This window comes from Henckelia pumila, chromosome 4 (assembly GCF_033568475.1).
Source record: "Henckelia pumila isolate YLH828 chromosome 4, ASM3356847v2, whole genome shotgun sequence".
Taxonomy (NCBI): Eukaryota; Viridiplantae; Streptophyta; class Magnoliopsida; order Lamiales; family Gesneriaceae; genus Henckelia; species Henckelia pumila.
In genome coordinates, this window is record NC_133123.1 from 197,785,771 (window position 1) to 197,812,293 (window position 26,523).

General features: G+C 36.6%; 1 protein-coding gene across 1 annotated transcript; it reads left to right on the forward strand.

Annotated features, from left to right (window-relative positions):
* The first annotated feature begins 1,272 nt into the window (after positions 1-1,272).
* LOC140862568 (uncharacterized) lies at positions 1,273-25,684 on the forward strand. Its single transcript, XM_073265594.1, has 8 exons — positions 1,273-1,383; positions 1,467-1,977; positions 23,884-23,963; positions 24,459-24,570; positions 24,658-24,797; positions 25,066-25,156; positions 25,261-25,456; positions 25,564-25,684. The coding sequence occupies exons 2-8, from the start codon at positions 1,818-1,820 to the stop codon at positions 25,682-25,684; spliced, it is 900 nt and encodes a 299-aa protein (XP_073121695.1). The 5' UTR covers positions 1,273-1,383; positions 1,467-1,817.
* The last annotated feature ends 839 nt before the right edge of the window (positions 25,685-26,523 follow it).

Here is a 26,523-nt window from a genome sequence, read left to right on the forward strand (position 1 = left end):
TTTATGTGAAATTGGCTAGAAGAAACTATTTGATTGTGATTGTGATTGTGTGAAATATATTGTTAGGCAGTTACTATTCTTTCGACTCGATCTTTATTAGATGCATTTCCTGACCTTTCGACTCTATCTTTTAATATCAAATATTTAATGTCATCCACCAATTTTGAAGTTGATTGTTTTTTTTTTCTATCAAGATATTTTCTCCTTGATACTCCTTGCAGATAGAAGTCATAGAACAGAGAATATCAAATATGATTGCACAAAAGACTTGGGTATGTTCGTTTTTGTTATAAAAAATATTTATTTTTCATATTGCTATATAAATCACTTGAAATTTTAACAAAACTGAGTGTTTAATTAATTGATATTAGTAGCTGATTTGATTGATTTTTTTGTGTAGGTTAATCTTCAATCTCAAATATCAGAGGAGAAATATTTTAGCTGCAAGTTTAGCTTACATTCCAAATATCAAAAAGTAAGTGAGATTATATTAGATTGCTTGAACAAGGAGGACATGATATTCATGGTTTAAAAACACAATTTGGCAATCTGATCAAGTATGCTGCAGATTACAATTTATCGAGTCAGATATTGTGGTTTTTGGTGATGAGACAAACGTATGTAACCAATGATGATGAAATGTGGTTTGTTGTGAATGATAGACCAATAAGATTTTCTAGAATGGAGTAAGCATTGATAACAGGGTTGGATTGTTCTGATAATTTTCCTGAAGAAGAAGTAGAGGTCTCTAATTTTTGTGGTGAATATTTTCAAGGCAGTAATAAAGTTTCTGTGAATGAAGTTGAAATGAAGTTGAAAGACTTAAAAAGTATGAATGAGTTGTTGAGTATAGTGAGAGTGAAGATGGCTTGTTTTTACTTCGTTTGTGGTGTACTGTGGCCTCTAGCGCTAGTTAAAAATCCTCTAGTTGATAAAAAAAATTTCAGCTTGATTGATGATTTTGATGCTTTTAATAAGTATCCTTGAGGTACAATAGCTTTCAGAGGAGCAATTCGTGATTTAAAGTGTGACTTGAAGAAAAAAGTTGTATTGAGCGAAAAAATAGGAAACGGTAAGCGTTCAAAAAGTGGAACCCATGATATGGTTGGATTCATTTATCCGCTACAGGCAAATAAATATTTTTGTATTTTTCCATATGTTTCTAACATGATCGATTATATGTGTTTTATAATTTTTGAATTGAATTTGAATTTAGATTCTTGCATATGAATGTGTTTGTGGTATTGGAGAGCGATTTGCAAAACAAATAAAGGAGACAATACATCTCTACCACGCATGTGCTAATGGATTTCAAACAAATGGCCAAAAAAAGGATCTCCTAGGTATATTGACATTTTAAATGCATCAAAAAGCGGTAAAAAGGTTAGTGCATTCAAAATATGATTGATTTGTATGATTATGTTCTATGTATTTATTTACTAATTTAAAATATGTTAAATTTAAAGATTATTAGAAGTATTTTGTCACCAACAGATCAAGAATCTACCGCTCCTTACATTAGAAATATTTTCATTGAAGATTCCATATATTCTGATTTGTCATTTATCAATTCATTGTTGTTGGAAGGAAAATATGTTTATTGCATTAGGAATCCCGCTCTTTGTGAATCTAAAGATACTCTCCAATCCAAAGAAGAAGATCAAGAAAGTAAACTTTGTCTCAAAAATAAGTCAACAAGGTCTTCTAAAATTGATTCATCCAAGAAAGCACCAGAAAAACAATCTCATCAAGCTAAACGAGTTGAAGTCCTCGGTGAATCAAATATTATTAGACAAGTAAAAGCTTTACAAGAGCACATGGATAAAAATTTTGTGGAGTTGAAAAATATGGTTTCGAATTTGGATAGCAAGATTGAACGTGTAATGCAAGTTTTGGACATTTCAAGTTCATCCAAAAGGCGTTCGAATGAACCAACCACTGTATTTGCACGATCTAAAAGAAAGAAGACCCACAAATGTAAGTTTTGTGAATTTTAAAATGTTAGAGATAATAATGTATTTGTTTTTAATAATATGATTGATTGAATTGTAGATGAGCCGGTGATGCCTTTTTTCAATCAATGAGTGGTTTTTGGGCAAGAGGCGCCATTAACATCTCCTTTGACATCTCTTGGTATATTTTTTTTTACATCCAAATTGTAGTATGTTTTTTTTATTTTAATTACAATTATTTAATTTTTTAATCATAGATTACACAGTCAAAGAAACAACTTTTGTCGATCGAGACTTGAATGAAGGAGTTAGTCGTGAGCAAGTGATGGTCGATGATGAAGTGACCAATGAACCAGATGTTTTGTTTGATCCACCTCGTATGCTTTATTTTCAAATTTCAATTTAACTATTTTCGTAGTTTTATTTAACTTGATTAATTCGTTTCATCATAGGCAAGCCACCTTCCAACGAGCGACAGAGATTTGGAAAACATATTATTTTCTACACGCGTTCCAAGAAAAAAAATGGTAATGTGTGCAAATATTCATGAAATTATATATCTGAAACATTTGTTTGTTTGTGTATGATACATTACTTTCTTTTAGCTGTAGTTGAGTCTCAAAAGAATCTTATCTCTGGTTGTGGTGTGAATGAACGAGATGTTGCTACTACGGAGATTTCATTCAAACATGATGATGCAAATGTCATCACAGTTGATGATGATGCAGCTATGAATGATCAAGCATTATCAAAGGAGATCAAACCATCCCTTGCAGTTCAAAAGTGTATGCATTATACTTTGTCATAATTTGTTTGAATTTAAGTTTTGAAGGTATGCATCACTATCTAAAACACTTTCTTTCCATATGTAGATGCTCGAAGGAGTAAAAAGTCTCAATTTTGTCGCTCTCCATTTGTACAACTACCTGAGACACCTGCTTTGACTGCACTTGGATATACCGGTCCTTACAACGGTTCATTTGAACAAGTGCAGTGTGTTTCCATCAAGAAAGTATTGTGCACTGTCACTAAAGAAGTAGATAGAATACATGATGGATTTAAAGCATGTACATATGGATCATATGGCAAGTCATGGTTTACGGACCTTCTTAATCCGAGGCACTGGCTTGATGAAAGCGTGAGTAGGATATTTTTTCTAGTCGTGTTCTAATCATAATATTTTTTTTATATATAATATGCTTCCATAACATGCTGCACGTATACGAGAGAATGTATGGATTATCTGTCTTGCAAAATACATACCACATTTGGTGAAACAGGATGTTGCCATCATGAGTCCATATTTCTCTCAAGATATAGGTTTTGCTTATTGGAATGCTCGTGATGATTTCAGCGATAGCACTTGGAAGAAGATATTTGGCTACGTTGATGGATATTGTCGTCTTTGGACTTCAGTACCATGGGCAAATGCATATTCAATATTGATTCCATTGAATTTGCCTATACATTGGGTATCAGTTGTAGTGAACGTGAAGGATGGAATCAACACTATATTTGATTGCAACCACGGCTGCTACACCGATGCTGAAATGACTTCTATATTGATCCAGTAAAATATGTGGTTCAACATCTTCTAAATTATTGCAAAGTCAAGATTCCTGACATATGGACAGTTGCACGCCCCAAAGATTTCCCGCAAAATATGAGCAGGTATGTATGTTCTTGAATTTTTTAGAATTTTTATTACAAAACATAATTTACCATTTCATTTGAACTCAACATATTTTGCGGGAGTCTAAAATAATTCATTTTTACAGTTCTGATTGCGGTGCATGGATGCTGAAGACTTTTGAGGTGGAGTTGTTTCAGAAGTCTCCATATGGATTGAATGATAATATTGTGAATTCATATAGAAAATATTTAGCAATATCTGTATGGTATGGTGAATGGATTTCAAAGATTTGCATTGATATTATATATTTGGAATTATTTTGTCGATCTATTTGTGTAGTTGGAAGATGTTATTGATGTGATGGTTTTTGGACTGATGTTGATGTGATGGTATTCAGAATGATTAATTTTGTGAAAATTGGTTGATTGAATACACTATAAATATAAGCATAAGACATTTTCTTTTGAACAACCCTTATCATTAACCAACTGAAATTTTTTATTCCGCCTGAAATATAAGCATTAACCGATTGAATATACACATTGAACCGACTGAAATACTTTTATTAACCGACTGCAATATAAGCATATTTTTATATTTTACATTTAACCAACTGATTTAACACATTCAACCAACTATTATATTTGAATTAACCAACTGATTTTAAATCTAACCAAATGATATATTTGCATTTACCAACTGATTAAACACATTGAACCAACTGAAATACCTTTATAAACCGACTTATTAAACACAATGAACTAATTGAAATTTTTTATTCCGCCTGTAATATAAGCATTAACCTACTGAATATACACATTGAACCGACTGAAATACTTTTATTAACCGACTGAAATATAAGCATACTTTTATATTTTACATTTAACCAACTGATTTAACACATTCAACCAACTGTTATATTTGAATTAACCGACTGATTTTAAATCTAGCAAAATGACTGATTAAAACATTGAACCAACTGAAATACATTTATTAACCGACTTATTAAACCCAATGAACCAATTGAAATTTTTTATTCCACCTGAAATATAAGCATTAACCTACTGAATATATTCATTGAACCGACTGAAATACTTTTATTAACCGAATAAAATATAAGCATACTTTTATATTTTACATTTAACCAACTGATTTAACACATTCAACCAACTGTTATATTTGAATTAACCGACTGATTTTAAATCTAACAAAATAATATATTTGCATTTACCGACTGATTAAAACATTGAACCAACTGAAATAATTTTATAGGGATGACAATAGGTTGGGTCTAAACCCGACCCCTCATTGAACCCGGCCCGGTGGGGCGGGTCTAGAACCGGCAAAGAGGGTCCATATGCGGGTCTGGGGTGGGTCCCGGGTTTGGCCGGACCCGCCCCGCAAAAAATATATATATTAAATATAAATATAAAATATATATGTATATATATTAATAATATATAATTATATTATTTATATTACATTATCAATACTTTATCCCTAATTTAAGTTTATAATATTTTTGGATTTAAATAATTTTAATATTATTATATTTTTAATATAAAAATATAATATTATGATTTTTTCTTTATTATTAATTATTATTTAAATTAAAAATGATATATTTTAACTTGTAAGAATACTTTTTTGTCCAAAAATATTATTAATATAAATTTGAAAAATAAATTTAATGATTTTTTTGTTAATTTTTAATTTATTTAAATTTTTTATTTAATAAAATTTAAATTATATTTAATTTGGCGGGTCCAACGGGTTTAACCCGGATTGGACCCGCCGGGTCCACGGGGTGGCGGGGCGGGTCTCGGGTTTGACCGAACCCGCCCCGTTGCCATACCTATACCTTTATTTACCGACTTATTAAACACAATGAACCAATTGAAATTTTTTATTTCGCCTGAAATATATGCATTAACCGACTGAATATACACATTAAACCGACTGAAATACTTTTATTAACCGACTGAAATATAAGCATACTTTTATATTTTACATTTAACCAACTGATTTAACACATTCAACCAACTGTTATATTTGAATTAACCGACTGATTTTAAAGCTAACCAAATGATATATTTGCATTTACCGACTGATTAAAACATTGAACCAACTGAAATACTTTTATTAACCGACTTATTAAACACAATGAACCAAATGAAATTATTTATTACGCCTGAAATATAAGCATTAACTGACTGAATATACACATTGAACCGACTAAAATACTTTTATTAACCGACTGAAATATAAGCATACTTTTATATTTTACATCTAACCAACTGATTTAACACATTCAACCAACTGTTAAATTTGAATTAACCGACTTATTAAACACATTGAACCAGCTAAAATATTTTAATGGCCGACATAGGCATAAACCGACTGAAACATACTTATAAACCGACTGATAATAATATAAACCGATTGATTGTAGTTTTAACTAATAATCATTGACAATCACGAATTGTAATATTTGCTTCTACATCATATATTATTCTTTGAAAAGACATGCTTAATAGATCATAGGCATAAATGATTGATTACCACGTTGAACCAATTAAAACAGACTGAATAAACACATTGAACTATTTGATATATCTCATTGAATCAATTGAAAATATAGTTTACGAAGTTAAAATATAATTACAAAAGTTCGGACAATCTTTTTTCGTTCGCATCGACGGACATAAGAAACTAATAATATATCAAATGTAGCAAATTTTTATAACATTGAACTAACTGACATGTAGGATTCAGCCAATTGAAGTGTGATTGTACATCATATTATCATATGTAAATCGTGTAACATACTTCTATATTATATAGTTATGATATCAAGGCATTGAACCAACTGAAATATGATTAACACATTGAACCAACTAAAATACTTTAATGACCTACATAGACTGATTAATACTAAAGATTTGTGATGGTGAAACCGACTGATATATTTGCATTAATCGACTGATTTTACATCTAACCAACTGTTATATTTGCATTAACCAACTGATTAAATACATTGAAGATATATACAATAACCGACCGATGTAACACATTCAACCAACTGATATATTTTCATTAACCGACTGATTTTACATCTAATCAACTGATATATTTGCATTAACCGACTGATTAAATACACTGAACCACCCAATATGTACAATAACAGACTGATGTAACACATTCAAAAAACTAATATATTTGCATTAACCGACTAATTAAATACATTAAACTTGCATTAACCGACTGATTAAATACATTGAACCACCCAATATATGTACAGTAACTGACTGATTTCACACATCCAACCAACTGATATATTTGCATTAACCGACTGATAAAATACACTGAACCACCCGATATGTACAATAACCGACTGATGTAACACATTCAAAAAATTGATATATTTGCGTTAACCGACTGATTAAATACATTGAACTTGCATTAATCAACTGATTAAATACATTGAACCACCTGATATATGTACAGTAACTGACTGATTTCACACATCCAACCAATTGATATATTTGCATTAACCGACTGATTGTAAGAAAAATTAGATCATTTGCCAATACAAAGTTTGATAACATGTTTACAAAATACAACCTACTCGAAAAAAACTAATCAACATCCAAATACAACATTTTAAACAAGAAACTAAACAAATTGTTTACATATCAGTCTGTCTATGTGGGCATTTTTTTCGATAATGGCCTGATTCATGACACACACCACATTTTTTACTCCTCTTCCGACCAAACTCTCCAATAGAGGGTATTCTTTCTTTTTGTGCTCTGTCACGTTTCCTCTTGACGTCCAGGGGAAGTACATCATATCGAAGATTATCTGGAATGTTCCATTCACTTGCAATAGGCACCAGATATATAGTACCGACATAAGCGAGAGCCCACATTTGAGACGAGTAGTAGGGCAAGAAATAGTCATACAAATCTAATTTTGCCCCATAAATTGCTGCAATTGCATGAGCACATGGGAGTTTATCAACTTGAAACACTCGGCAACTACAAGATTTTTCAGATAAGTTAACAACTTAATTCTCCCATCACCAAATACATGATACTCAAATGCATTCAGCTGAGATGCTTTTAGACGTTGTGAAAATGTAAAATTAGCTCTCAAGATAGCCTCTGTCGAATGAGTAAGTGTCGTCGTAACTGAACCTGTTAATTAAACATACTTAACCAACTTAAATATTTTATTTTTCGACTGAAATATACGCATAAACCTACTGAATAAACACGCTTAACAGACTGAAATATAAGTATAAAACCTACTGATTAAACACACTTAACCAACTGAAATAATTTTATTTTCCGACTGCAATATAATCATAAACCCGCTAATTAAACACACAACCGACTGAAATAATTTTGCCGACTGAAATATAAGCATAAACCTACCGATTAAACACACTTATCCGACTACAATATACGCATCAACCTACTGAATAAACACACTTAACAGACTGAAATAATTTTATTAACCGACTTAACCTGCTGCATTTCGAGGCTTGTTGAACCACTTTGAAGTTAATTTGTGAATTTCATCCAACAACGCTACAACAGGTAACTCTCTTTCTTTTTTAAGTATTGCATTTATTGAATCCACTCCATTTGTCATCATTATATTGTATCTAGCACAGGGAGAATGAGCTCTAGACCATTTGTCAAGAGATGAATGCATTTCGAGATACGATGCAATGTTAGGATACCTTTCTCTCAAACATCTGTACAACTCTTCAAATTCGGATAGTTTGTATGCATATGTTGTTCTCATAAACAAATCAATCCCATCTTTTCCGCCAGACATTCTCTTAAGATTTTGTGAAATATGTCACGAGCAATGTACATGTGACGCATGATCATATACAGTACGGACAGCATTATTAATAGATATACGTCTGTCAGAAATGATTACCAAGTCGGGATCATCATGAATAAACTCCTTTAATTTTTGCAAAAACCAAGCCCACGAATCATTATTCTCGGAATCAACAATGGCCCATGCTATAGGATACTGATGAAAGTCACCATCTTGTGCAGTAGCAACAAGTAAACAACCTCTATATTTGCACTTCAAAAATGTTCCATCAACATATATAACTTTTCTCATTCTACGAAATCCATCAATGCATGCCCTATATGCTAGAAACATATATTTAAATCTACCCGTTGAATCTGTCACCAAATCAATTATTGAGTTTTTGTTCACTTGCTTCACCATATGCAAATACGAAGGCAAAATTCTATAACTCTCTTCAGGATTTCCAAGTAACTTATCCAAAGCAACTTGTCTTTCCCTCCATGCTTGGAAATAACTAATTTCAACACATTTATTGCATCATCGTGATAATGGCTTTTGGTTCAGGCAAGCTGAGTTGTCCTTTAAAATTTTCAACCAAAATATTTTCTACAAAGTCTGAAGTTGCTTGCCGATGATTTTTCCTCCGATGTGAAAGGTCACAAGTATGGACGTTGCGATAAACACGTATCGAGAATCGTGATGAATTCTTTATGTAACACCCGGTATTTTTAATTACATAAATCCGCCTGCATAATTAGGATATTTAATTATTTAAATTTATGATTTATGGGTTAAATAATTATGTGAATTATTTATGCATGATTTAATTTATTTTTAAGCATTTAACCCATAATTAGTGATTTTTATGATTTTTAGTATTTTTATTATTTAATCGCGTAGACGGGACCGTGGACGGACGAGATGACAACTTTCTAGCCAAATTATTTTAGGAGCCTTTTTGGAGCCTTAAAATATTATTTTGAATTTTATTATCTCAAAATTTTAAGTATTTAATTTTATTTAATTTTAGGGGTCATTTTTTATCCAAAATTAGTCAAAATATTGACTTTTTAGTATTTTTAAAAAATTCCCTACTCTAATATTTCGGGATTTATTTTTCCCATCAGATTACTTTTGTTATTAAGGATTTTTTTAAATAAGTGTTTTATGGTATAATATATTTCTAATTAAGTTATTATCCTAATTAAATTCTAATTAACCTAAAAAGCTAAACCTAAACTATCAAACCCTACGCCTCTCCTCCTCCATCAGCCGACACCCTCCCCAACCATTCATCATCTTCTCCAATCGGTCTTCAGCCCTAAAACAACATAGGAGGTCGGTTTTCAAGGTTCCAAGCAAGCCGAAGTCGTCCCGTCGTCCCGAAGTCCTTCCTACGCGTGTTAAATCAATACCTACGGTGAAAGGCATGATTTTCTTCACTTTTCAAACCTATATCAGTGTATGTATGCGTGTGGGTGTGTAACATCAGAATCGATATATTTGACAGCAAACTTTTCGATTTTTCCTCCTCTAATGCTCTCGGTTTTGACATTGTGATTGCATGCTCACGTTTTCATGTCCATGGCTAGGTGGGCTGCTGGTCCACGGTTAGAGGGGTTCTTTGGGGTCCCTAAGGTCAAATGGTAGGGTCGGACAAGGGCTGGAATGGGCTAGGACCGGGCTGGTTCGAACTGAACCATGATCGGCCATTTTTCTGCGCAGTTTAGGTTATGGTGGAAGAGGGTTCGGGGTAGGCTAAGGGGGCAGCATGGGGTTCGGACCAGGGGGTGGTTCGAACCGGCAGGACCCTGGGAAGGTCCTGCCGGCGGGGCTCCGGCCACGGTGGCCGGAGCTGGGCTGCAGCAGGCCGTGAAGGCCTGCTGCTCGCGCAGCCGAGGAGGAAGGGAAAGAAGGATAGGTTAGGTTTCGGGTTCTAGGGTTTATGGTGGGTCCGGGTCGGGTCATATGGTCCGGGTCGGGTCTAAAATAATATGGGTTAAGTTAATTGGGTCCGGGTCCGGGTTATTTTATATGGGCTCGGGTATTTTTATTTTTAAGTTTTTAAGTTAATTAGGAATTTAATGGACTAATTAAATTCTCAAAATTTAATTAGTACCATTTAATTTATTTGGGCTCCATTAAATTATTTAGGGTTAATTTATTTATTTATGGGCTTGTAATAAATTTTATTTAAATTTTTAAGTTGGCCAGAAATTTTTATGGGCTTGGGAGCCCATGAAAGTTATTGGGCCTGTTATTGGGCTTTTGGGCCCATTGGGCCAGTGTCAGTGTTATTGGGCCTAAGTTAGTCTTAATGGGCTTTGGTTGATTTATGGGCCAAGTCTTAAGTTATTGGGCTTGCATGTCTAGGGCCAGCAGCTGTATCAAACCATGAGAAAATTGCATGTGTCCTGATTATATATTTAATTATTTTTATGCATTTAAGTTATTTTAATATTTATATGTTAGTAAGAAAATTAAATTAAATATATATGAAGGACACACAATTTATTTAAGTACATGCATTCATGAAATCAATTTTTATGTTATGATTTAATTTCTATGGTTGAGCAAATAAAATATTTTAGGTGGAAATTGAAGTGGTGTGGCCATTTATGTATGGGCAGTTTCTGCCATTTATGTATGGGCAGTTTTCTGTCATTTATGTATGGGTGGTTCGCCACCAGCCTCGTACGATGGTTTCTTAGACTGATCAGTCGCACTATGGGTCACACTTACGGATAGGACCATTCGATGTTAAGAAAATAAACGCTCAACAACTCATGTATGTATGATATTATGTATGTTATGTATGTTTATTTATGTAATTTATGTTATGTAATTTTTAAGCATGCTCATTCATGTATATGTATGTATTAGTAATAAATTGGTTTAAATTATTTTAAACCCTTGTTAGTATGCATGTTGGGCCTCTAGGCTCACTACACTGATATGGTGCAGGTGAGTACGTAGAGGAGCAGGTTACTCCTACCGGTGGTGAGGACGTATGAGCAGCGCTGCAGTAGCCCCGTGACCGTGACAGCTTCTGAGTCACCGTGCATGATGTCATGTGATACATTTTTAATATTTTTATGGGTTGAGATGTTTGAATATTTTATTAAGTATTTTTAGTGCATGCACACAATTTTTATTTATTTTATTTTATTTATGCAGTATATTTTAAATTATAGGGTTGACTCAGATATTTATTTAATTTAAAGAATGCCTTTTATTTTTAAGTATTTTATTTAGTGCATATATGTATGGGCATATATGTACATATATTTATTTAGTAGTATAAAAAAAAAAAAAAATTTCCGCATATTTATTTATTAGAGAGTTAGGGTCGTTTCAGTTGGTATCAGAGCACGGTCCTTGGAGGGGTCATAACTGCTATGCGAGCTCAGAAATCCACGCTACCGGTCTGTAAGTTTTAAATGTTTATAGTATGATTTAATTTCTAGAATTTAAAGTTAGCCTTAATTTTAAACACTTAGTTATGCATGGCGATTTACGTAAATAAATATGTGGTGGTGCAGAATGCCTCCCAGACAAGTGAACCGACGTGGGAGACCTCCACCTCCACCGCCACCTCAACAGCACCCCATGACAGCACTGGAGCAGGCCAGTGCCACGATGATGGCGGGTATTACTACCTTGCTGGAGCAGCAGGCTGCCCGTCCCAGACTGTCCCACGAGGAGGACGTCGCAGAGAGGTTCCAGAAGAAGGGGCCTAAGGAGTTTTTGGGGACCACCGATCCTTTGGTGGCTGAGGGATGGATTCGCTCTCTTGAGTCCATCTTCGACTATATGGGGATCACAGACGCCGACAGGGTGAGCTGTGCTACTTACATGATGCGAGGCGATGCAGCCCTTTGGTGGGAGGGTGCAGTCAGAGGAGTCCATCTACCTACACTGACATGGGCTGAGTTCAGGCGTATCTTCTACGCCAAATATTTCACTGAGGATGTGCGCAGTCGCATGATCCGAGAGTTCATGAGTCTCCGTCAGGGGGACAGATCTGTGGTTGAGTATGTGAGCCAGTATGAGAGGGGCTGTCATTTTGTGCCCATGATTGCTGATAGTCCGCAGGAGAAGCTGCGACAGTTTGTTGAGGGCCTGAGGGCTGAGATTAGACATGACGTACGTATGACAGACGTCTTTACCTATGAGTCTGCAGTCAGCAGGGCCTTGCGTTCCGAGGAGGGACGGAGGGAGATACAGAGAGAGCAGCAGGGTAAGAGGCAGTTTGTGCAGACAGGGTATCAGCGAGCATCTTCGCAGCCACCTGCGAAGAAGCAGTCTACAGGGCCATCTAAGGGCCCGAATCAGCAGAGGCCTCAGGGGAAGCCACAGCAGCAGACTAGGGGTGAGGCCCCTACTCCAGGGAGATATCCAGTGTGTCCGAAGTGCCAGAAGATGCATTCCGGGCAGTGTCTATTGGGAGCAGGAGTCTGCTATCGCTGCAAGGAGCCAGGGCATCAGATTGCCAACTGCCCGCAGAGGCAGAATGTCAGTGGGCGAGTATATGTGATGCAGGCAGAGGAGGCAGACCCAGATACCTCCTTGATCACTGGTATACCTAACCCCTAGAACTTTTTCAATTCCTTGTTTTTGTTTATTGCGATTATATCTGAATGCCTGTTACATGAGTTTAATTATCAGCATGCTAGAATAAGAATTTTGTTTCTTTGTGATTAGAATTAAGGATTTTAGTGTTTTAACCTTGGGAGCATAGTGGTATGAATTGTTGGGAATCTTCTGCGTGCAGGGAGAATTCTAGTTGGAGGCAACTCCACGTTTGCGTTGCTAGATTCAGGAGCCACGCATTTGTTTATCTCCCGGGATTTTATCAGACGGATAGGCATTACACCAGAGGTTGTAGACAGTGGTTACGATGTTACCATGCCATCCGGACAGATTATCACTACCACTAGTGTCATCAGGGATCTGGCATTGGAGTTGCAGGGACACTCCATTCGAGCAGATCTAGTGGTTCTTCCATTGACTGGGTTTGACTTGATTTTGGGTATGGACTGGCTAGCAGTTAATGGAGCTTCGATTGATTTCCGACGTAGGACAGTATCAGTGAAGCCAGCAGGAGGTGAGATGTTTACTTTCTTTGCATCTCAGTCTAGCAGTATTCCTCAGATGATATCACTTGTCCGTGCGAGGAAACTGTTGCGCAGTGGATGTCAGGGTTTTCTGGCTAGTGTGGTCACTACCTCAGATGTTTCTAGCAGATCGTTATCAGATATAGAGGTGGTACGTGACTATCCAGATGTTTTTCCTGACGATGTTGCAGGAGTTCCACCAGTGAGGGAGGTGGAGTTCAGTATTGAGTTGTTGCCGGATACTGTGCCTATCTCTAAGGCACCGTATCGACTTGCTCCTACAGAGATGAGAGAGTTGAAGGAGCAGATTCAGGAGTTGTTGGAGAAGGGCTTTGTTCGTCCTAGCTTTTCTCCATGGGGAGCTCCAGTGTTGTTTGTGAAGAAGAAGGACGGCAGCATGAGATTGTGCATTGACTACCGAGAGCTCAACAGAGTCACAGTGAAGAATAAGTATCCACTACCGAGGATAGAGGATTTATTCGATCAGTTGCAGGGAGCTTCGGTATTCTCCAAGATCGATCTGCGATCTGGTTACCATCAGCTGAGAGTCAGAGATTCAGACGTGTCTAAGACTGCCTTTAGGACACGGTATGGACACTATGAGTTTTTGGTGATGCCCTTTGGGTTGACCAATGCTCCAGCAGTTTTTATGGATCTCATGCATCGTGTCTTCCAGCCGTATCTAGATCAGTTTGTCATTGTATTTATTGATGACATATTGATCTACTCGAGGAGCATTGAGGAGCATACACAGCATTTGCATACAGCCTTGCAGACTTTGAGGGAGCATCGACTGTTTGCAAAGTTCAGTAAGTGTGAGTTTTGGTTGGAGCAGGTGGCGTTTTTAGGCCACATTATTTCTAGAGATGGGATTGCAGTGGATCAGTCCAAGGTGCAGGCAGTGAAGGATTGGGGGATTCCAAAGAATGCTTCGGAGATTCGTAGCTTCTTGGGTTTAGCAGGATACTATAGGAAGTTCATCAAGGGTTTTTCCTCTATTGCAGTACCCTTGACTTCCTTGACCAAGAAGAACGCGAAGTATAGTTGGAGTCCAGATTGTCAGAGGAGTTTTGATCAGCTGAAGGATGCACTTACTTCAGCACCTGTGTTAGCTATGACAGTGCCACATGAGGAGTTAGTGGTGTACACCGACGCGTCCAAGCTTGGTTTGGGCGCAGTACTTATGCAGAGTGGCAGAGTTATCGCATATGCGTCGCGACAGTTGAAGATTCATGAGCAGAACTATCCGACGCATGATTTGGAGCTTGCAGCAGTGGTTTTTGCGTTGAAAATCTGGAGGCACTATCTTTACGGCGAGAAGTGCAAGATTTTCACCGATCACAAGAGCCTCAAGTACTTCTTCACCCAGAAGGAGTTGAACATGAGGCAGCGCAGATGGCTTGAGCTTGTTAAGGACTACGACTGTGACATTAGCTACCATCCGGGTAAGGCTAATGTAGTGGCAGATGCTTTGAGTCGAAAGTCGTCAGTGGTATCATGTTTGACTGCACAGTTACCACTACAGACCGAGATTCAGAGATTTGGTTTGGAGTGCTATCCGAGGGGCCATGCACCAAGTTTGTCAGTGTTGACGGTGCAGCCAGTGTTGAGAGATTGGATTAGAGAGGGACAGTCCACTGATGAGGAGCTACAGCGATGGAGACAGAGAGATGAGGCCAGAGGTAATCTCTTGTATACAGTGGAGGATGGCATCGTTCAGTACCGTGGGAGGATGTGGGTACCGAACGTTGATCAGTTGAGAGCCGAGATTCTAGCAGAGGCTCATGCATCTCCGTACTCCATTCACCCCGGAAGTACGAAGATGTACCGAGACTTACAGTTATTGTATTGGTGGCCCGGGATGAAGAGTGACATCGGGAGAGTGGTGTCAGAGTGCTTGACTTGTCAGCAAGTCAAAGCAGAGCATCAGCGTCCAGCGGGACTTCTTAGACCTCTCCCTATTCCGGAATGGAAGTGGGAGAATATTACGATGGACTTTGTGGTTGGCTTACCGAGGAGTACCAGAGGGTGTACAGCGATTTGGGTGATTGTGGATAGACTCACCAAGTCAGCTCATTTCTTGCCGGTAAGAACTACTTACACTTTGACACAGTATGCAGAGCTTTACGTCAGAGAGATTGTTAGACTGCATGGCATACCAGTGTCAATCGTGTCAGACAGGGATCCGAGGTTCACCTCAGCGTTTTGGAAGAGTCTGCACACAGCTTTGGGGACTAGACTTTTGTTCAGTACAGCATTTCATCCCCAGACAGATGGTCAGTCCGAGAGAGTGATCCAGGTTCTCGAGGATCTTTTGAGAGCTTGTGTCATCGATTTTCGAGGATCTTGGGAGACTAGACTGCCATTAGTGGAGTTTACCTATAACAACAGCTTTCAGTCGTCTATAGGTATGGCTCCATATGCAGCACTTTATGGGAGGAGATGCAGATCTCCGGTGCATTGGGATGAGGTTGGCGAGCGGATTTTGTTGGGTCCGGAGATTGTGCAGCAGACAGCTGACATAGTGACGCAGATTCGAGACAGGATGAGGACAGCGCAGAGTCGGCAGAAGAGTTATGCAGATGCCAGACGACGCGATTTGGAGTTCGCAGTCGGTGATCACGTATTTCTGAAGGTGTCACCTATGAAGGGAGTAGCGCGTTTTGGACGGAGAGGCAAGCTTAATCCGAGATATATAGGGCCATTCGAGATCTTGGAGAGAGTTGGCACATTGGCCTACCGTTTAGCTCTACCACCGGGGCTAGCGGCAGTGCACAACGTTTTCCATGTGTCCATGCTTCGGAGATATGTCTCCAACCCGTCGCATGTGTTGGATTTCGAGCCCTTACAGTTGCCACCAGATCTTGTATACGAGGAGAGACCAGTGCGGATCTTGGCTAGAGAGGAGCGGAGGCTTAGGACGCGGGTCATACCGATGGTCAGAGTCCAGTGGCTGAATCACTCGGAGGAGGAAGCTACTTGGGAGACCGAGGAGGATATGAGGACTCGCTACCCGGAGTTGTTCGGGTAAGTACTTTAATTTCGAGGACGAAATTCAATTTAAGGGGGGGAGAATTGTAACACCCGGTATTTTTAATTACATAAATCCGCCTGCATAATTAGGATATTTAATTATTTAAATTTATGATTTATGGGTTAAATAATTATGTGAATTATTTATGCATGATTTAATTTATTTTTAAGCATTTAACCCATAATTAGTGATTTTTATGATTTTTAGTATTTTTATTATTTAATCGCGTAGACGGGACCGTGGACGGACAAGATGACAACTTTCTAGCCAAATTATTTTAGGAGCCTTTTTGGAGCCTTAAAATATTATTTTGAATTTTATTATCTCAAAATTTTAAGTATTTAATTTTATTTAATTTTAGGGGTCATTTTTTATCCAAAATTAGTCAAAATATTGACTTTTTAGTATTTTTAAAAAATTCCCTACTCTAATATTTTGGGATTTATTTTTCCCATCAGATTACTTTTGTTATTAAGGATTTTTTTAAATAAGTGTTTTATGGTATAATATATTTCTAATTAAGTTATTATCCTAATTAAATTCTAATTAACCTAAAAAGCTAAACCTAAACTATCAAACCCTACGCCTCTCCTCCTCCATCAGCCGACACCCACCCCAACCATTCATCATCTTCTCCAATCGGTCTTCAGCCCTAAAACAACATAGGAGGTCGGTTTTCAAGGTTCCAAGCAAGCCGAAGTCGTCCCGTCGTCCCGAAGTCCTTCCTACGCGTGTTAAATCAATACCTACGGTGAAAGGCATGATTTTCTTCACTTTTCAAACCTATATCAGTGTATGTATGCGTGTGGGTGTGTAACATCAGAATCGATATATTTGACAGCAAACTTTTCGATTTTTCCTCCTCTAATGCTCTCGGTTTTGACATTGTGATTGCATGCTCACGTTTTCATGTCCATGGCTAGGTGGGCTGCTGGTCCACGGTTAGAGGGGTTCTTTGGGGTCCCTAAGGTCGAATGGTAGGGTCGGACAAGGGCTGGAATGGGCTAGGACCGGGCTGGTTCGAACTGAACCATGATCGGCCATTTTTCTGCGCAGTTTAGGTTATGGTGGAAGAGGGTTCGGGGTAGGCTAAGGGGGCAGCATGGGGTTCGGACCAGGGGGTGGTTCGAACCGGCAGGACCCTGGGAAGGTCCTGCCGGCGGGGCTCCGGCCACGGTGGCCGGAGCTGGGCTGCAGCAGGCCGTGAAGGCCTGCTGCTCGCGCAGCCGAGGAGGAAGGGAAAGAAGGATAGGTTAGGTTTCGGGTTCTAGGGTTTATGGTGGGTCCGGGTCGGGTCATATGGTCCGGGTCGGGTCTAAAATAATATGGGTTAAGTTAATTGGGTCCGGGTCCGGGTTATTTTATATGGGCTCGGGTATTTTTATTTTTAAGTTTTTAAGTTAATTAGGAATTTAATGGACTAATTAAATTCTCAAAATTTAATTAGTACCATTTAATTTATTTGGGCTCCATTAAATTATTTAGGGTTAATTTATTTATTTATGGGCTTGTAATAAATTTTATTTAAATTTTTAAGTTGGCCAGAAATTTTTATGGGCTTGGGAGCCCATGAAAGTTATTGGGCCTGTTATTGGGCTTTTGGGCCCATTGGGCCAGTGTCAGTGTTATTGGGCCTAAGTTAGTCTTAATGGGCTTTGGTTGATTTATGGGCCAAGTCTTAAGTTATTGGGCTTGCATGTCTAGGGCCAGCAGCTGTATCAAACCATGAGAAAATTGCATGTGTCCTGATTATATATTTAATTATTTTTATGCATTTAAGTTATTTTAATATTTATATGTTAGTAAGAAAATTAAATTAAATATATATGAAGGACACACAATTTATTTAAGTACATGCATTCATGAAATCAATTTTTATGTTATGATTTAATTTCTATGGTTGAGCAAATAAAATATTTTAGGTGAAAATTGAAGTGGTGTGGCCATTTATGTATGGGCAGTTTCTGCCATTTATGTATGGGCAGTTTTCTGCCATTTATGTATGGGTGGTTCGCCACCAGCCTCGTACGATGGTTTCTTAGACTGATCAGTCGCACTATGGGTCACACTTACGGATAGGACCATTCGATGTTAAGAAAATAAACGCTCAACAACTCATGTATGTATGATATTATGTATGTTATGTATGTTTATTTATGTAATTTATGTTATGTAATTTTTAAGCATGCTCATTCATGTATATGTATGTATTAGTAATAAATTGGTTTAAATTATTTTAAACCCTTGTTAGTATGCATGTTGGGCCTCTAGGCTCACTACACTGATATGGTGCAGGTGAGTACGTAGAGGAGCAGGTTACTCCTACCGGTGGTGAGGACGTATGAGCAGCGCTGCAGTAGCCCCGTGACCGTGACAGCTTCTGAGTCACCGTGCATGATGTCATGTGATACATTTTTAATATTTTTATGGGTTGAGATGTTTGAATATTTTATTAAGTATTTTTAGTGCATGCACACAATTTTTATTTATTTTATTTTATTTATGCAGTATATTTTAAATTATAGGGTTGACTCAGATATTTATTTAATTTAAAGAATGCCTTTTATTTTTAAGTATTTTATTTAGTGCATATATGTATGGGCATATATGTACATATATTTATTTAGTAGTATAAAAAAAAAAAAAATTTTCCGCATATTTATTTATTAGAGAGTTAGGGTCGTTTCACTTTATTTGTGATGCACGTATTTTCCAACTGCAGCTCGGTGTCACACATCTAACATCATAAACTTTTTTGTTGGATTTTCGAACATCTATTTCAAATGAGGCATTTAAACAAGTCTTGAACAACTCTGTTTGAAATTCATCCTTGCTCTCAAACTCCTGGCCGGCAAAAAAGTTAGACAAATCATTAAATGAATAAGTCGCATTCCCTTAAACATCTCGGATTTGTGTATTTTGTTTTGTACACAATATACGCTCATCAACATGATTCTCTTCATGATAAGAAGATTCAACTCGTGTATTTCTTGGAGTACACAATGTAAGCTCATCAACACGATTCTCTTCACTCATAACAAGCTCAACTATTTCGGTCACCGCATTATCAATATCTCTTGTGTCATCCATCAAAAATTCATGTTCATTCATTCCATCGTCTAACTCATTTTAAAAAAATACCCCGTCAAAATATTCATCATAGGTTCTCTTACCACCACCATATATTTTAGTATCATAATTGGCAACCCTCTCATCATTAAGATCTTTACAAACTTCAACATCTCTAGCATTATCATTTGTTTCATTAGTGGTTCTGAAGCCACTTGTTTCTATCAATTCAACATGAAGCAAAGGTTTAACATTTGAAACGCCAAAAGACAGATATGTTGCCAATGCACGTGAGCTTTTTATATATATTGGTCTCGGATTGCATGCCTCAAATTTTGGCAAGTAACTTAGCTTCAAAACTCTATCATGCCTATCCAATTGAACTGTCTCAAAAATTGCATATTCAACATCTTCAATACTCACATTACTCTCATCAATAGATATAGCATGTCATCCCGAATTACTTTCATCACACCATGAATATTTATGTTCACCGTCAGCCTTCCACTCGCCACCAAAATTAATTAAGATTTGAATCATATCTCGGTCCACAAAATCTGTTACAAAAAATAAAAGAATAATAAATAACCAACTGAAAATTAATAAACTAATCGAATGTTATTAACCGACTTTAATATAAATCTTAACCTACTGAAATACAACCAACCGATTTTATTCTTGCAACCGACTGTAATATATAACTAAACCTACTGAAATAAATGTTTCAACAAACTGAATGAAATATCAAGTTACTCTTCCACTCAACCATCAAAATTAATTAAAATTTGAATCAAATCTCAATTCACAAAATATATTTTTAAAATAAAATAATAATAAATAACCTATTGAAATTAACCAACTAATTGAATGTTAATACCCGACTGTAATATATGGTTTAACCTACTGAAAGTTAACCAATTGATTTAATGCTTTCAATTGACTGTATTATATAATGTAACCGACTGAAATAAATATTTCAATACAATGAATATGTCAAAGAAAAATTTAGAGAAATAAGCCTCTCTACATTTTCATTTAAGAAAATAGACCTACTAGGACAAATTCCTTATTTACCCTCTTGCTTAAGCTTTCCCAACTAATACAATCCGATAAACCCTCATTTATTATTCTCTAACTCTCCTCTTCTTCTCTCTTCCCGCTTTCTTCTTCTTCTAGTCTGTTGCCACACCCAACTACTCTCCACCTGTGACCAACATATTTCCCTCTTCTGTTCGTTACTCCCTCTTCTCGTTTCCCTCTTCTTGCCTGCTGCCACACCCAATCCTTTTTCCCTCTTCTGCCAGCTGCCAAACCCTACCCTCGTCTCATCCCTATTTGTTCCCGGTGCCACGCCCTGCCCGTTGCCACAGCGGCAGCCCTTCTTCCCTATTTTTAAAGTTCACCATGTTTAGCACATTCAGTGGATAGTTGATTTAGTGGGAGTTCATCAATTATCAGTATCTCTAAGAACCCTCGGGTTTGATTGTTTTCTTTGACCTATTGAAATTCATTTGTGATAGATTTTGGTTGTTTTTGTGTTATGTTTTGTCCTCCTAATTTTGTCTAATCATAATATTTGCAGATAAGATTCATTGACAATACAGATACAGCTGGAATCGATCATCAAATCTCGCAACTTGGCTCTGAGCTAGCATCGGCACTTGTCATTGTAGTTTCAAATGTATCATCTATCTTTCCATTGTCAAATTGCTTGTCTGGTTAGAACTATTTTGTATGCTGCTGACCTGCCACTTTTCGTTCATCTCTTAGAGTGGAGGCAATCCTGAAACAATAAATGGACTACTTGAGGTTCAAAATGCACTAATATTAAACGCATTCTTCCTCTGTCAGGTATGGTGATAACGCTTGTGAAAAGATTTCTTGCAGCTTATGGTGCTTGATTGTTGGAGAATTGTGTGTTTATGTGGACTATGGCTATCTACCAAGATAGGACATGAAACATTCCAAAATATACCGTTTGTTTTGAAAATATTTTGCTCTTTATTTAATGGTGTATGATATTTATGTGAAATTGGCTAGGAAAACTTATGTGATTGTGGTTGTGATTGTGATTGTGAGAATTACATTGTTAGATAATTATTACAGTTTTTTAAATCTCATTATTCCTAATTCATAAAGGTGAAATGGGTATTGATTAGACAGTACCAAACTCAAAGTTGTAAGCATCTGTCTGTATGTGTGATGAATATTTGGATGGTTTTGGTTGTTCTTTGAAATCAATGTAATGTGTTGGTTGTCTTTTAAGATATTTTTGACTCGATCTTTAGTAGATGCATTTCCTAACTCTTCGACTCAATTTTTTAAAATGAAATATTTAATATCCTCCACCAATTTTGAAATTGATTGTTTTTTTTATTTTTTCGATCAAGATCTCTTCTCGTAGAAACTTCTTGCTGATAGAAGAAATAATATCAGATATGACTGCACAAAAGACTTGGGTATGTTCGTTTTTGTTATAAAAATTATTTATTTTTCACATTTCTCTATAAATCACTTGAACATAATTGATTGTTTAATTAATTGATATTAGTAGTTGACTTGATTTATTTTTTTGTGCAGGTTAATCTTCAATCTCAACTATCAGAGGAGAATTATTTTAGTTGCAAATTTAGCTTAAATTCCAAATATCAGAAAGTAAGTGAGATCATATTAGATTGCTAGAACGAGGAGGAAATGATATTCATGGTTGAACAAACACAGTTTGGCAATTTGATCAAATATGCTGCAGAATATAATTTATCTAGTCAGATTTTGTGGTTTATGATGATGAGACAAACTTATGTAACTGATGATGATGATGAAATATGTTTTGTTGTGAATGATAGACCAATAAGATTTTCTAGAATGGAGTATGGATTGATAACAGGGTTGGAATGTTCTGATAATTTTCCTGAAGAGTACTTGAAGTCTCTGATTTTTGTGATAGATATTTTCAAGGCAGAAATAAAGTTTCTTTGATGGAAGTTGAAATGAAGTTGAAGGAGTTGAAAAGTGTGGATGAGTTGTTGACTATAGAGAGGGTTGAAGATGGCTTGTGTGTATTTTGTCAGTAGTGTATTGTGGCCTCTAGTGCCAGTTAAGAATCCTCTAGTTGATAAAAAAAATTTCAGCTTGATTGATGATTTTGATGCTTTTAATAAGTATCCTTGGGGTACGATATCTTTCAAACGAGCTATTCGTGATTTGAAGTGTGACTTGAAGAAAAAAGTTGTATTGAGCGAAAAAATAGGAAACGTTAAGCGTTCGAACAGTGGAACCCGTGATATGGTGGGATTTATTTATCCGCTACAGGCAAGTAAATATTTTTGTATTTTTTCATATGTTTATAACATGATTGATTATATGTGTTTTATAATTTTTGAATTGAATTTGAATTTAGATTCTTGCATATGAATGTGTTTATGGTATTGGAGAGCGATTTGCAAAACAAAGATAAGGAGACAATACATCTCTACCACGCATGTGCCAATGGATTCCAAACAAATGGCCAAAAAAATGATCTCCTAGGTATATTGACATTTTAAATGCATCAAAAAGCGGTAAAAAGGTTAGTGCATTCAAAATATGATTGATTTATATGATTAAGTTCTATGTATTTATTTACTAATTTAAAATATGTTAAATTTACAGATTATTAGAAGTATTTTGTCACCAACAGATCAAGAATCTACCGCTCCTTACATTAGAAATATTTTCATTGAAGATTCCATAGATTCTGATTTGTCATTTATCAATTCATTGTTGTTGGAAGGAAAATCTGTTTATTGCATTAGGAATTCCGCTCTTTGTGAATCTAAAGAGACTCTACAATCCAAAGAAGAAGATCAAGAAAGTAAACTTTGTCTCAAAAATAAGTCAACAAGGTCTTCTAAAATTGATTCAGCCAAGAAAGCACCAAAAAAACAATTTCATCAAGCTAAACGAGTTGAAGTCCTCGGTGAATCAAATATTATTAGACAAGTAAAAGCTTTACAAGAGCACATGGATAAAAATTTTGTGGAGTTGAAAATATGGTTTCGAATTTGGATAGCAAGATTGAACGTGTAATGCAAGTTTAGGACATTTCAAGTTCATCCAAAAGGCGTTCGAATGAACCAACCACTATATTTGCACGATCTAAAAGAAATAAGACCCACAAATGTAAGTTTTGTGAATTTTAAAATGTTAGAGATAATAATGTATTTGTTTTTAATAATATGATTGATTGAATTGTAGATGAGCCGGTGACGCCTTTTTTCAATCAAGGAGTGGTTCTTGGGCAAGAGGCGCCATTAACATCTCCTTTGACATCTCTCGGTATATTTTCTTTTACATCCAAATTGTAGTATGTTTTTTTTTATTTTAATTACAATTATTTAATTTTTTAAATCATATATTACACAGTCAAAGAAACAACTTTTGTCGATCGAGACTTGAATGAAGGAGTTAGTCGTGAGCAAGTGGTGGTCGATGATGAAGTGACCAATGAACCAGATGTTTTGTTTGATCCACCTCGTATGCTTTATTTTCAAACTTCAATTTAACTATTTTCGTAGTTTTATTTAACTTGATTAATTCGTTTCATCATAGACGAGCCACCTTCCAATGAGCGACAGAGATTTGGAAAAGAGATTATTTTCTACACGCGTTCCAAGAAAAAAAATGGTAATGTGTGCATTTATTCATGAAATTATATATTTGAAACATTTGTTTGTTTGTGTATGATACATTACTTTCTTTTAGATGTAGTTGAGTCTCAAAAGAATCTTATCTCTGGTTGTAGTGTGAATGAACGAGATGCTGCTACTACGGAGATTTCATTCAAACATGATGATGCAAATCTCATCACAGTTGATGATGATGCAGCTATGAATGATCAAGCATTACCAAAGGAGATCACACCATCCCTTGCAGTTCAAAAGTGTATGCATTATACTTTGTCATAATTTGTTTGAATTTAAGTTTTGAAGGTATGAATCACTATCTAAAACACTTTCTTTCCATATGTAGATGCTCGAAGGAGTAAAAAGTCTCAATTTTTTCGCTCTCCATTTGTACAACTACCTGAGACACCTTCTTTGACTGCACTTGGATATACCGGTCCTTACACCGGTTCATTTGAACCAGTGCAGTGTGTTTCCATCAAGAAAGTATTGTCCACTGTCACTAAAGAAGTAGATAGATTACATGATGGATTTAAATCATGTACATATGGATCATATGGCAAGTCATGATTTACAAACCTTCTTAATCCGAGGCACTGGTTTGATGAAAGCGTGAGTAGGATATTTTTTCTAGTCGTGTTCTAATCATAATATTTTTTTTATATATAATATGCTTCCATAACATGCAGCATGTATACGAGAGCATGTATGGATTATCTGTCTTGCAAAAGACATACCCACATTTGTGAAACAGGATGTTGCCATCATGAGTCCATATTTCTCTCAAGATATAGGTTTTGCATATCGGAATGCTCGTGATGATTTCAGAGATAGCATTGGAAGAAGTTATTTGGCTACGTTGATGGATATTGTCGTCGTTGGACTTCAGTACCATGGGCAAATGCATATTCAATATTGATTCCATTGAATTTGCCTATACATTGGGTAGCAGTTGTAGTGAACGTGAAGGATGGAATCAACACTATATTTGATTGCAACCACGGTTGTTACACCGATGCTGAAATGACTTCTTATATTGATCTAGTAGAATATGTGGTTCAACATCTTCTACATTATTGCAAAGTCAAGATCCCAGACATATGGACAGTTGAACGCCCCAAAGATTTCACGCAAAATATGAGCAGGTATGTATGTTCTTGAATTTTCTTGAATTTTTATTACAAAACATAATTTACCATTTCATTTGAACTCAATATATTTTGCGGGAGTCTAAAATAATTCATTTTTACAGTTCTGATTGCGGTGCATGGATGCTGAAGACTTTTGAGGTGGAGTTGTCTCAGCAGTCTCCATATGGATTGAATGATAATATTGTGAATTCATATAGAAAATATTTAGCAACATATGTATAGTATGGTGAATGGATTTTATAGATTTGCACTGATGTTATATGTAAAGGCCCACTATATCAAGACGTGTCTTTTCAGCGTTCTTATGTCCTCACTCACACGCACCCTGAGAAACTTTCCAGGGGTTCACCCATCCTATAATTGCCCCAAGTCAAGCACGCTTAACTTTGGAGTTCGTATGTGATGAGCTCCCGAAAAAAAGACGCACCTTCTTGATATGAATAGTACATATGAAATCTTTTAAGCCCTCCTCAACCATGTAGTCCCATACCTACACAATCTCAGAATCCCTCTCATTCCGGCATGAGATCGGTTCATTCATGTCTCCCTCCGCCTAGAAGACTACCAGGAGCCGCTCATTGTCCGTGCAACCTCTTGGCACCGGCGATCACTCCCTGCCTCTTCAGCCCCGGGCGTCACATGCCCACCAGCTTCCGCTTGGTTCGTCCCCGAACCATACCGTACTAAGAGAGATCGGCTTTGATACCATTTGTAAAGGCCCACTATATCAAGACGTGTCTTTTCAGCGTGCTTATGTCCTCACTCACACGCACCCTGAGAAACTTTCCAGGGGGTCACCCATCCTATAATTGCCCCAAAGTCAAGCACTCTTAACTTTGGAGTTCTTATGTGATGAGCTCCCGAAAAGAAGACGCACCTTATTGATATGAATAGTACATATGAAATTTTTTAAGCCCTCCTCAACAATGTAGTCCCATACCTACACAGTCTCAGAATCTCTCTCATTCCGGCACGGGATCGGTTCATTCATGTCTCCCTCCGCCTAGAAGCCTACCAGGAGCCGCTCATTGTCCGTGCAACCTCTTGGCACCGGCGATCAC

Coding starts and splice junctions, on each gene's coding strand:
- LOC140862568 (XM_073265594.1), top strand. CDS start 1,818: ATGGATAAAAATTTTGTGGAGTTGAAAAATATGGTTTCGAATTTGGAT. Junction 1,978..23,883: donor AAGAAAGAAGACCCACAAAT/GTAAGTTTTGTG, acceptor ATTGAATTGTAG/ATGAGCCGGTGACGCCTTTT. Junction 25,457..25,563: donor TTCACGCAAAATATGAGCAG/GTATGTATGTTC, acceptor TCATTTTTACAG/TTCTGATTGCGGTGCATGGA.